We start from the raw sequence: 13,263 nt of genomic DNA, 5'->3' as shown, positions 1-13,263 counted from the left end.
TTAATAATAGATCTGTGTTTTCTATTAAAATTATTTCTTGCGTGAATTTTGGGACACTCTTTAGCAGTGGGATCACTGGGTCAAATGGGAGTTCCATTTTTAGTTTTTTAAGGAAACTCCATACTGTTCTCCACAGTGGCTGCACCAGTCTGCATTCCCACCAGCAGTGCACGAGAGTTCCTTTCTCTCCGCATCCTTGCCAACACTTGTCATTTGTTGATTTGTTGATGATAGCCATTCTGACAGGTGTGAGATGGTACCTCATTGTCTTTTTGATTTGCATCCCTTAGATAATTAGTGACTTTGAGCATGTTTTCATATGTCTCTTGGCCTTCCGTCTGTCTTCTTTTGAAAAGTATCTATTTAGGTCTGCTGCCCATTTTTTAATTGGGCTGTTTATCTTCCTTTTGTTAAGTTGTATGAGTTCCCTGTAAATGTTGGAGATTAAACCCTTATCACTGATAACATTGGCAAATATGTTCTCCCATGCAGTGGGCTTTCTTATTGTTTTGTTGATGGTTTCCTTGCCTGTGCAAAAGCTTTTTATTTTGATGTAGTGCCATTTGTTTATTTTCTCTTTAGTTTACATTGCCCTAGGACAGCGGTTCTCAACCTATGGGTCACGACCCCCCTGGGGTCAAACGACCCTTTCACAGGGGTCACGTAAGACCATCCTGCATATCAGATATTTACATTACGATTCATAACAGTAGCAACATTACAGTTATGAAGTAGCAACGAAAATAATTTTATGGTTGGGTCACAACATTTGAAACTGTATTTAAAGGGCCAGAAGGTTGAGAACCACTGCCCTAGGAGCAGCATCAGTGAAGAAATTGCTTCGGCATATGTCTTAGATTTTGCTGCCTGTGGATTCCTCTGGTATTTTTATGGTTTCCCGTCTTATTTTTAAATCCTTTGATTTCATAGAAGTTATGAGTACTTTTCTATAGAAGGGTGGAAAATGAGGAATTATGAGATTAAATGACCAAGACAAAGTCATTTAGTAGATTGGTAGAATACAGGCTATCCTAGCCTACCTAATAAAAGGGAAATATGCAAATTAACCATCACTCTGTCACAAAGATGGCAGTGCCCATAGCCACAAGACGGCGGCACCCAGTCCTCTCAGCCCCGCTGGAGTCCCCCAGTCCTGGGGAGGGTGGCCACTGAGAGTGGGCAGTGTGAGCAGCCTGGTAGAGTGCTTGCTTTGTAGCTATGGCAACAAGGCAAGCGTTCCACTCCCAGCCGCAGATGGGCCTCTGGCCAGGCTGGAGCACAGAACGCTTGCATAAGAAGAGAAGGAACTGGTGATCTGAGCAGAGTTGAGTGGACCCCAACTCCTAGGCAAGCTCAAGTCTGGTGGCCAGAGGGTGGAGGGGGTGGAGGATAATGTGACAGGAGGGGCTGGTGGTGGAGGCACAGGGGTGAAAGCTGGCCAAGGAATAGGAAGGAAGCCCTTTATCAGAGTTCCTGAGAACAGGGAGATAGGTAGTTTGCATTTCCCAGGCATGGATGAGCCTCTGGGCCAAGGAGAGCCTCTGGGCAGTAGGCCCGGAGCAGCCAGGCCCGGCAGAGAGCTACTGGCTCACAGTTGAGTGAGAACATAGAGATCATTTTTTCAACTGCCTCACTTTTGACAGGTAACTGAGGCCCACAGAGTGTAAGCGAAATGGTCAGGGTACCCAGCAAATTCATAGAAATGATGGAACCAGAATCCCGGTGTCCTCACTCACAGTCCAGAGCTCTTTCTTTCAGAGCAGCGCTTCTCAAATTTTAGTGTGCATTTAAATCAATTCAGGTGGTTATTAGAATGCAAATTCCAAAACTCTAACCAAAGATTCTGAAACAGTAATTTGAGTTGGGTTCCAAGAATTTAGCTACTCCTACAAGTGATTCCAAGACATGTGAACTATGAGAAACAGGCCTCAGAGGTAATTTGGTTGTTTAGCTTACTATACCAAGAAGGAAGCACCTCTTCAACATTCCTGTCAGGGAATTTACCACGTCTCTGCCACATTTCACTCTGCAATAAGTGTTACTGAGTTATGGATAGGTCCCATGACTTTCAATATGTTTCTCCTTATATATGGTGCTCCTAAGCCATGATCCCAAAGTATGGAAGTCCATTCTTTTTCTGCCTTAAAATGCTAGTAACATATTTATTTATAATTAAATATTTTGTACCTAGAGTAACCACTCATAAATGGCAGAGAGATCAAGTCTTTCTATATACGTGTGATGCTCTATGAGGTTTCAGATCATCACAGAAATTAAACAGTTTGTGAATTGTATCCCTGAACTGGACTACTCAATGATATTCAAATGAAATGGGAAACACCTTTTTGTAAGCAAAGAGGCACAGTAGAGCCCTTTGCTTATTTGTTATTGATCACTGGCATGAAGCATCAGAAGCTGCTGGAGCTGGAATTACTGTATGAAAGCCCAAAGCCTTTCAAATGTATTTTTTTCTTTCCACATGTGCTAAGGTTTTCAGGAGCAGAAGTCAGCTATGACCAACTACCAAAGAAAAATCCACCTAAGCATACAGTTGTTCTAAATTTAGTCACTGTGGTGCAATGTCAATACCGAATTATGAGAATAGCTTCTGAAAGTAGAATGACTACTTCAGCTTTTCTCCTGAAATAAAATATTTATAAATTCCTTGATAAAAACTTATGGAATCTTTAACTACATAGAGAAAGTAGCGTAAAGTTGTTATTAGAAACATCTCTGGAGAGAAGGAAGATGGCTGCCAACCGGAAGGCAAACTGCAAGATAGTGCGTGAGTGAGAGAAAGAAAGGAGACTGTGTGGTCACATGGGGAGTGTTTGTTTGTGAGTTGAGGGACAGCTATACTCCAGGAGACTATGGGGGGTTGCCAGACAGGGTTCCCCTGACCCGGAACTGCCACTGGTATCCCTCCCGAGTGACAGGCTCTGACGTGGAGACTGTGCCATCTTGAAGGGGAGAGTGGACGTTTTTGGAAGCCTGAAAATCCCGAGAATCTACAACAACTGCACCCAGAGAACAGCCGTGAACCCAGGAACACCGGTCCCCAAGCAGGGCGAGCATGAGGATTTGGAGGAGCTCTGCACGCCCTCACAGAAAGGTCATATTTTGCCTGGGATAAGGAGTGAGAGAACTACATAACCAGACACCCAGAGAAGAGAGATCATGGGGAGAAAATGAAATGGCCCTCAAATGAAAGAAAAGCAGGCATAACCAGAAAAGGAAGTAAACGAAATGGAGGCAAGCAACCTATCAGAGAAAGAATTCAGAGAAATGGTCATAAAGTGGATGATAAAAATAGAATAAAAATTCAACAATATGTGTAAGAACCAAGAAGAAATGAAGAAACAAGAAGAAATGAAAAATGACATTGCTGCCATAAAAAACTCAATAGAAAGCATCAACAGTGGACTAGAAGAAGCAGGGGACTGCATCACTAAGCTAGAAGACAAGGTAGGAAAAAATACGCAAGCAGAGCAGCTTCAACAATAAAAAAAGAATTAAAAAGCAGGAAGACAGCTTAAGAGAATTTTGGGACAACACAGAACGAAACAACATCCACTTAATAGGGGTGCCAGAAGGACAGGAAACTGAGCGAGGAATGGAAAACCTGTTTGAAGAAATAATGACAAAAAACTTCCCTGATAACGGCAAGAAAAAACTCACACAAATCCAAGAAGCTCACATAGTCCCCCTAAAAAAATAAACCCCAAAAGACCAATGCCAAGCCGAAACCGGTTTGGCTCAGTGGATAGAGCGTCGGCCTGCGGACTGAAGGGTCCCTGGTTCGATTCAGGTCAAGGGCATGTACATGGGTTGCGGGCACATCCCCAGTAGGAGATGTGCAGGAGGCAGCTGATCGATGTTTCTCTCTCATCGATGTTTCTAACTAACTCTCTATCTCTCTCCCTTCCTCTCTGTAAAAAATCAATAAAATATATTTAAAAAAAAAAAAGACCAATGCCAAAACACATTACAATTAAATTAGCAAACACCAACAACAAAGTAAGAATATTAAAAGCAGCCAGAGAGATACAGAAAGTTACCTACAAAGGATCCCCGGTCAGACTAGCGACTGATTTCTCAACAGAAACACATCAGGGATGAAGGGAATGGAATGAAATATACAAAGTCATGCAAAGGAAGGATCTGAATCCAAGAATACTGTACCCAGCAAGGCTATCAATCAAAATTTAAGGGTGAAATCAGGAGCTTCAAAGACAAAAAAGGACTAAGGGAGTTTATTACCACCAAACCAGCACTGCAAGAAATGCGAAAGGGTCTACGTAAAAAGAAGAAATAGAAAAGGAAGAAGGAACACAGGGGTAAAGAATAAAAACTGTGACAAACAAGTACCTATCAATAATAACTTTAAAGGTAAATGGTTTAAATGCCCCAATCAAAAGATATAGGGTAACTGAGTGGATAAGAAAACTTGACCCATATATCTGCTGTCTACAGGAAACCCACCTCAGAAAAAAAGGTGCACAAAGACTGATGGTGAAGGGATGGAAAAAGGTATTTCAGGTGAATGGAAATGAAAAAAAAGCTGCGGTAGCAATACTTATATCTGACAAATTAGATCACAAAGTGAAGGACATAAAAAGAGATAAGGAAGGCCACTTCCTAATATTAAAGGGAGCAATCCAACAAGAAGAAATAACTCTGGTAAACATATATGCACCCAATAGAGGAGTACACAAATACATAAAAAACTTCTGGAGGCCTTAACCAGTCTGGCTCTGTGGATAGAGTGTCGGACTGTGGACTGAAATGCCCCAGTTTCGATTCCGGTGAAGGGCATGTACCTTGGTTGAGTGCACATCCCCAGTAGGAGGGGTGCAGGAGGCAGCTGATCGATGTTCTTCTCTCATCGATATTTCTAACTTTATATCCCTCTTCCATCCTCTCTGTGAAAAATCAATAAACAATATATTTTAAAAAACTTCTGGAGGATATCAAGGGAGAGATCAACAGCAATACAATCATAGTGGGGGACTTTAATACCCCACTATCACCATTGGACAAATCCTCTAAACGAAAATTCAGTAAAGAAACATCAATTGTAAATGACTCACTAGTTCAGATGGAATTAATTGACATCTTCAGAATATATCACCTTAAAGCCAGAGAATATACATTCTTCTCAAGTGTACATGGGTCATTTTCAAAGATAGACCATATATTGGGTCACAGGCAAAGTCTCTTCAAATTCAAGAAGATAGAAATCATATCAAGCATCTTCTCAGATCACAATGGCATAAAACTGGAAATCAACTACAATAAAAACAATCCAAAAATATCAAACACATGGAGACTAAATAGCATGATATTAAACAATGACTGGGTTACCAGAGAGATCAAAGAAGAAATAAAAAACATCATGGCAACAAACAACAATGAAAACACAACAATCCAAAATATATGGGACACAGCGAAAACAGTCTTGAGAGAGAAGTTCATAGCTCTACAAGTTTAATTGAAAAAAACCCAAGAAACAATGGTAATAAATTATCTAACCGTACAACTCAAAGAGTTAGAAAAAGACCAACAAGAAAAGCCCAGTGTAAGCAGAAGGAAGGAAATAATAACGATTAGACTGGAGATAAACAACATATAGACCGAAAAAAAAAAAACCACATACAAAAGATCAACAAAACCAAGAGCTGTTTCTTTGAAATGATAAACAAGATTGATGAACCTCTAGCCAGTCTCACCAAGAAGCAAAGAGAGAGGACCCAAATAAACCAAATAAGAAATGAAAGAGGAGAAATAACAACAGACCCCACAGAAATACAAAGGATTGTTAAAAAAAATACTATGAACAACTCTATTCCAATAAACTGAACAAGCTGGAGGAAATGGACATATTCCTAGCAAAATACAACCTTCCCAAACTCAATCAGGAAGATTCTAAAAATCTCAGTAGGCCAATAAATATGGAAGAAATTGAAGCTGTCATCAAAAAGCTTCCAGCAAACAAAAGTCCAGGGCCAGATGGCTTCACAGGGGAGTTTTACCAAACATTCAAGAATGAACTAAAACCTATCCTCCTCAGACTACTACAAGAAATTCAAGAGGAAGGAACACTTCCAAGCTCATTCTATGAAGCTAGCATCATCCTAATACCAAAACCAGATAAAGACAACACAATGAAAAAGAATTACAGGCCAATATCCCCCATGAACATAGATGACAAAATCCTCAACAAAATCCTAGCAAATCAGATCGAGCAGTACATCAGAAAGATCATATACCATGACCAACTAGGATTTATCCCAGGGATGCAAGGATGGTACAATATCCGCAAATCAATAAACGTGATACATCACATAAACAAATTCAGAGATAAAAACCACATAGTCATATCAATTGATGCAGAAAAAGCATTTGACAAAATCCAACACCCATTTTTGATAAAAACTCTCAGCAACGTGGAAACAGAAGGATCATACCTCAACATAATGAAAGCCATATATGACAAACCCACAGCCAACATCATACTCAATGGGCAAAAACTAAAACCATTTACCCTAAGAACAGGAACAAGACAGGGATGCCCACTCTCACCACTCCTGTTCAACATAGTACTGGAAATACTAGCCATTGTGATCAGACAAGAAGAAGAAATAAAAGACATCAAAATTGGAAAAGAAGTAAAACTGTCCTTATTCGCAGATGACATGCTATTATACATAAAAAACCCTAAAGATTCCATCAAAAAACTATTAGACTTAATAAATTAATGTGGCAATGTAGCAGGATACAAAATTAACGCCAAGAAATCTATGGCCTTTTCATACATCAACAATGAACTCTCTCAGAAAGAGAAAACAAGAAACAATCCCATTTACCACAGCAACAACAACAAAAAATATGATGTTTATGAATAAACTTAACCAAGGATGTAGAAGAGCTGTATTCAGAAACTACAGGACATTGAAAAAAGGAACTGTAGTCATAAAAAAGTAGAAAAATATACTGTGTTCATGGATTGGGATAATTAACATCATGAAAATGCCCATACTACCCAAAGCAAAGTATCAATTCAATGCAACCCCTATTAAAATACCAACAGCATACTTCAAAAACCGAGAACAAACTCTACAAAAATTCATCTGGAATAAAAAAAGAACCCAAATAGCTGCAACAATCTTGAGAAAGAAAAACAATGTCGGAGCGATCACAAGACCGGATATCAAGCTATACTACAAAGCCACTGTTCTCAAAACTGCCTGGTACTGGCACAAGAACACACATATAGACCAGTGGAACAGAACAGAGAACCCAGAAGTTGACACAAGCCAGTATACTCAATTAATATTTGACAAAGGAGGCAAGAGCATACAATGAAGTCAAGACAGTCTCTTCAATAAATGGTGTTGGGAAAAATTGAACAGATACCTGCAAAAAACTGAAACTACACCACCAACTTACACCATACACAAAAATAAACACAAAATAGATAAAGGACTTAAATGTAAGATGGGAAACCATAAAAATCTTAGAAGAAGCCATAGGCACCATAATAGCAGACATTTGTCATAGCAATATCTTTACCTATACAGCTCCTAGAGCAATGGAAACTAAAGAGAAAATTTAAAAAATGGGACTCATCAAAATAAAAAGCTTCTGCACAGCAAAAGAAACCATCAATAAAAAAAACAAGAAAACCCACTGCATGGGATTACACATTTGCCAATATTATCTCTGATAAGGGTTTAATCTCCAAAATTTATAGGGAAATCATACAACTTAACAAAAGCAAGATAAATAATCCAGTCAAAAAATGGGCAAAGGACCTAAATAGACACTTTTCGAAAGAGGGCATACAGAAAGCCAAAAGACATGAAAACATGCTCAAAGTCACTAATCATTCAGGAGATGCAAATCAAAAGAACAATGAGGTACCATCTCACACCTTCCAGAATGGCTATCATCAATAATTCACTAAACAACAAGTGCTGGAGAGGATGCAGAGAAAAAGGAACACTTGTGCACTGCTGGTGTGAATGCAGACTAGTGCAGCCACTATGGAAGACAGTATGGAGTTTCCTCAAAAAGTTAAAAATTGAACTCCCATTTGACCCAGTGATCCCACTTCTAGGAATATATTCCAAGAAAACAGAAATCAGAAAAGATATATGCACCCCTATGTTCATAGCAGCACAATTCACCATAGCTAAGATTTGGAAACAGCCTAAGTGCCCATCAGGAGATGAGTAGATTAAAAAACAGTGGCACATATACACAATTTAAAACTATGCTTCTATAAAAAGGAAGGAAATCCTAACATTTGCAACAGCATGCATGGAGCTGGAGAGTATTATGCTAAGCGACATAGGCCAGTCGGAGAAAGATAAATATCACGTGATCTCACTCATTTGTGGAATATAAAGAACATTATAAACTGATGAACAAAAACAAACCCAGATACATAGAGTCATTGATCAGAATGTCAAACCTGCCGAAACCGGTTTGGCTCAGTGGATAGAGCGTCGGCCTGCGGACTGAAAGGTCCCAAGTTCGATTCCGGTCAGGGGCATGTACCTTGGTTGCGGGCACATCCCCAGTGGGGAGTGTGCAGGAGGCAGCTGGTCGATGTTTCTCTCTCATCGATGTTTCTAACTCTCTATCTCTCTCCTTTCCTCTCTGTAAAAACTCAATAAAATATGTTTTTAAAAAAAAGAAGAAAAAAAAAGAATGTCAAACCTCAGAGGGAAGGTAGGGGAGGGTGGGGGTAAGGGGAAGAGATCAACCAAAGGACTTGTATGCATGCATATAAGCCTAACCAATGGACACAGACAACAGGGTGGTGAGGGCATGAGTGAGGGGGGATAATCAGGGAATAAAGACACATATGTAATACCTTAGTTAATAAACAAATTTAAAGAAAGAAAGAATATATGCAGCCCTATGTTCACAGTAGCACAATTTACTAGTATAATAGCCAAGATTTGGGAACAGCCTAAGTGCTTATCAGTTGATGAGTGGATTAAAAAACTGTGGTACATGTACATAATGGAATACTACACCGCTGTAAAAGAGAAAGATCTCTTTCCATTTGCAACAGCATGGATGGACCTGGAGAGCATTATGCTAAGTGAAATAAGCCAGTCAGAGAAAGATAAGTATCACATGATCTCACTCTTATGTGGGATATAATGATCAACATAAACTGATGAACAAAAATAGAGCCAGAGACAAGGTAGCACTGAACATATCTTCCAACCTCAGAGTGAAGGCAGTGGAGGTGGGGGGTGGGGGGTTAGAGGTCAACCAAAGGACTTGTATGCATGCATATTAGCATAACCAGTGGACACACAGACACTGAGGTTGTGGGGGCTTGCCCTTGGTGGTGGGAGTGGCCAGGGGGGTGTCAATTGGGGAAAAAGGAAACATATGTAATACTTTAAACAAGAAAATAAAAGGGAAAAAAGACAAGATGGGAGTGAGAAATTGAAAGGAGTATAATAAATATATAGGAACTGTGATGGTAAAAGACTTAGAAGCCCTCTGTGGAGCCCTTACTCCATGCCTTGAAGAGGGAATGATTTGAGTAAAAAGGCAATATACCTGGGAAAACAGTGTTGAACCAAGAGAGAGCCTAGGGTCACTATGGCCAACGGAGTGGTTATCTGTATTCTTCTCCATCATACTTCTTGGTAACTTTCAATTTTCATCCTATAGCCCAAAGGCCATTAACAATATGTTCTCCTCTACCTCTTGGTAAGCTTCCTGCAAGCCATCATCCTTAACATTCCACTTACCTCACTGTATTCCTGGAAAGTTGCTCATAATATAAGCTTTAATGTAATTAATCCACTTTTAGATAGAAAAAAGAACACAGTGCAAACCAATACAATTCATAACACCTTCTTACCTTTTTCTGCTGGGCTCAAAACAGTGACTGTAAAAAGAGAGAAAAAGATAAAAATTATTAATATTTAAAAACATTATTTTTCTAAGCCATTTCTCCATAGCATTATTTTTAAGAAAGACTGTTAATGGTACTTTAGGAAATCATCAGCCTGCTGAGACAAGGGAAGGTAAGAATTACATTTCATTCTTTGCTATCTTCCTTTATCTTAAACTTTGAGTACTTAAGAATTTCTACTCATTCAACAAATACAGGTATAATCTTGTTAAAAATAAAACAGCAAATGGAAATGCAAAAAAAATTAAGAACGTAAAAACTTCTCAGTTAGGAAATCATTATTCATTTTCTTGTATACTTAGAGGTAACATCGTGTGGGGATTTCATGCCAGCTCAGAAGTAGAAATATCTGGGTGAGAATTTCCATCACAATACTTTGTGGCCCTGTGCAAAATCTTTAACTTCTCTAACAGTACCTACCTCACAAGGTTACATGAGATTTAAATAAGTTAACACATGAAAATGCTATTCAGCATTATATCTGGCAAAAGGTAAGTGCTTAATGAATATTAATTATTATTATATTTGAACTAAGATATCATAGAATATCAAAACTGAAAAGGAACTTAGCATTTATCTGATGTTTCTGTGTCATTTCAAAGATGGGGAAAATGGACTAGAGTAGTATGAAATGATTTCCTCAAGATTATAGTTCAAGTTAGCAGTAGAGTAGGGAATAGATTGCAACCTCAAGGGCTTTTCCATGTGCTTTATCAAACTTTCTCAATAATTTCTTTCTGACCAATTGTGATATATACATATATTTTGTTCATAATGTCATTTGATGATGTGAGGCCTATGTGTCTTTATTCACCAACCGCATCTGTATATACGTATACTAGATCCTAAGGTAAGATTAAATTAAAAGGCAAAACCAGGTGAGAACTACAAAGAAAGAGAATTGCAGGCCAATATCCCTGATGAATATAGACGCTAAAATCCTCAACAAAATTCTAGCAAATCAGATCCAGCATTACATTAGAAAGACCATACATCATCACCTAATGGGATTTATTCCAGGGATGCAAGGCTGGTACAATATCCACAAATCGATAAAGATGATACATCACATAAACAAATTGCGAGACAAAAATCAATTAATCATATCAATTCATGCAGAAAAGGCATTTGACAAAATCTAACACCCTTTCCTGATTAAAAAAAAAAAACTCTCAGCAAAGTGGGAATAGAGGGATCATACCTCAACATAATAAAACCCTCATATGACAAACCTACAGCCAACATCATACTCAATGGGGAAAATCTAAAACCATTTTCCCTAAGAACAGGAACAAGACAGGGATGCCCACTTTCACCACTCCTGTTTGACATAGTACTCGAAGTGATAGTCATAGCAATCAGACAAGAAAAAGAAATAGAAGGCATCCAAATTGGAAAGGAAGTAAAATTGTCATTATTCACAGATGACGTGATATTGTACATAGAAAACAATAAAGACCGCATTTAAAAAACTACCAGAACTAATAAATGAATTCAGCAATGTAGCAAGATACAAAATTAACACCCAGAATGTTGTCGCTCTAGTCCCACTTCAGGCGTCCATTTATGCTGGGGTTCATGTCCCAGCATCAAGAAGGGTTCAGGAATCTGGAAAAGGGGCTGTGCGTAGATGACATAGAAATCCAGAGACTACTAAAGAGTCCGGAGATGAGATATAATTTTGAAAGGCATTGGGGGTCAAAGGACCTTCAGCTAAAGGAACTGAAGAGTGTCCCTTCTTGTCTAGGACCCTTGCTCTTATTAACACAATTTGTCCTAAGGCAAGGTGGAGATAATACACTTCAATGGGTAAGGTTTCAAAGGGTACAGAGTCCATTGTCAGAATGGGGGAATAGCCTAGGGCTGTTCAGGTGTTTGGCCAGTAGGAGGCAATAACATGTAGATTAAGATGCCCTTTCACTGTCTGGCAGCCACAATCAGTTTCCTATGTGCGGTGACCCGCACCTTGGAGAGGGTCCGACGGGTAGAGGCGGAGTGGGATGAAAGACCAAGAGACGGGGTTGGGAGGACTGGCACAAGGCACCAGCAACTTTATTCTTTACACACACTGTTTTATAGCTAAGCTGTGACTGGTCATGCTTCATAGATCACTGCTATGGCTTGGCCTGTCATAGGGAAGTAACAGATCGTTACAGGCTGGGCAAGACTGAGCAAGCTTTGACTAGATCCATCTATTGTTTGACAGTTACTACGATACTTTTAGCTACAGAGGTCGTGCCTCGGTCAAGCCTTGTCTAGTTCCACTTTGCTGCAAACTCTAATAAAGCCTTAAACCTTTCCTGAGCTTTGACCTTAAAACCTTCCAGGATCGACATAGGGTAGAGTCCAGGGCTTTGCCATGTCCTCTGGTCAGCTTAGACTTTGCCAGCAGCATGACGGTCCCCAACATCTCCCCCTTCTTTGTTTTTTAGTCGAAGCTCATGGATGGAGGTCTGGATAGCTCGCAAGCTGGCTCCGAGGATTCGGATGCCGACTGGCAAGAAACAAAGAATAATTAATATTACACCAATTGTCATTGCAGCACTCCATAGTAGAGACAAATCATGAAAATGAGAAAACCACCCTTCGAGGGTGTCAAAGATTTGCTTGGCCATCTCTGAGGGTGGAAGCAAAGGAGACTCAGAATTAGATATAGCCATAATTTCCTTATGTAATTTAGCAATGTCTAAAGACATATTAGTATGTTGCCAAATTCCCATCAAGTGCATGCGGACTTGTTCCCAAGACCAAGCTGATATATTATAACGCTTGGGAGTCACACAAATGTTGTCAAACTCTGCATGACACGAGAGGCTAGACCTGATTTTCAGGGCTTCTAACTGATCTCCCAGAAGGAGAATGGTCTGTTCTAGGACATCAAGACGCTGCTCAAGCTTCCTATCAATTTTCTCCTGTGCTCCCAGCGCAACGCTAATATTTTTAGCCAATTGATCCACATACTGAGCTGTATGGACTTCCTGCGTTAGGGCAATAGCTGCAGTGGTGGCCGTGGCCACTATTGTCACCAAAGCAACTATCCCCGCAATTAACATACCAATGAATCTCTTAGGCCTGTCTAAAAGTCCATGCAACTGCTTCAAAACTTCCAGCCCTGTATGCTGATACCACTTCCCAGTCACATTCACAGGTATCATTACAAAGGCAGGTTGGTGCAAGAGCATAACATCAAATAATCCCACCTCAGTGGAGATACAGTTAGTAAGGTTACAACCCGAACAGGTGATCTCAAACCCTTGATCCCCATGCACAACAGACCCCAATGGGTTAATATGAATAATACCAATAAGCAAAAG

The 13,263-nt window shown here is 39.7% G+C and overlaps 1 protein-coding gene across 1 annotated transcript in view; it reads right to left on the bottom strand.

Annotated features, from left to right (window-relative positions):
- ZDHHC15 (zDHHC palmitoyltransferase 15) overlaps positions 1-13,263 on the bottom strand; it is a 404,696-nt gene that overhangs the window by 336,401 nt on the left and 55,032 nt on the right. Inside the window, exon 2 of the mRNA XM_081080817.1 lies at positions 9,896-9,922. Coding sequence (XP_080936943.1) covers positions 9,896-9,922 — 27 coding nt within the window. The remainder of the gene's footprint in view (positions 1-9,895; positions 9,923-13,263) is intronic.

This window comes from Myotis nattereri, assembly GCF_964212035.1.
Source record: "Myotis nattereri genome assembly, chromosome: X".
In the NCBI taxonomy this organism is placed as follows: Eukaryota; Metazoa; Chordata; class Mammalia; order Chiroptera; family Vespertilionidae; genus Myotis; species Myotis nattereri.
The sequence above is the reverse complement of the archived record's forward strand: the minus strand, read 5'-3'. Positions and strand labels throughout refer to the sequence as shown.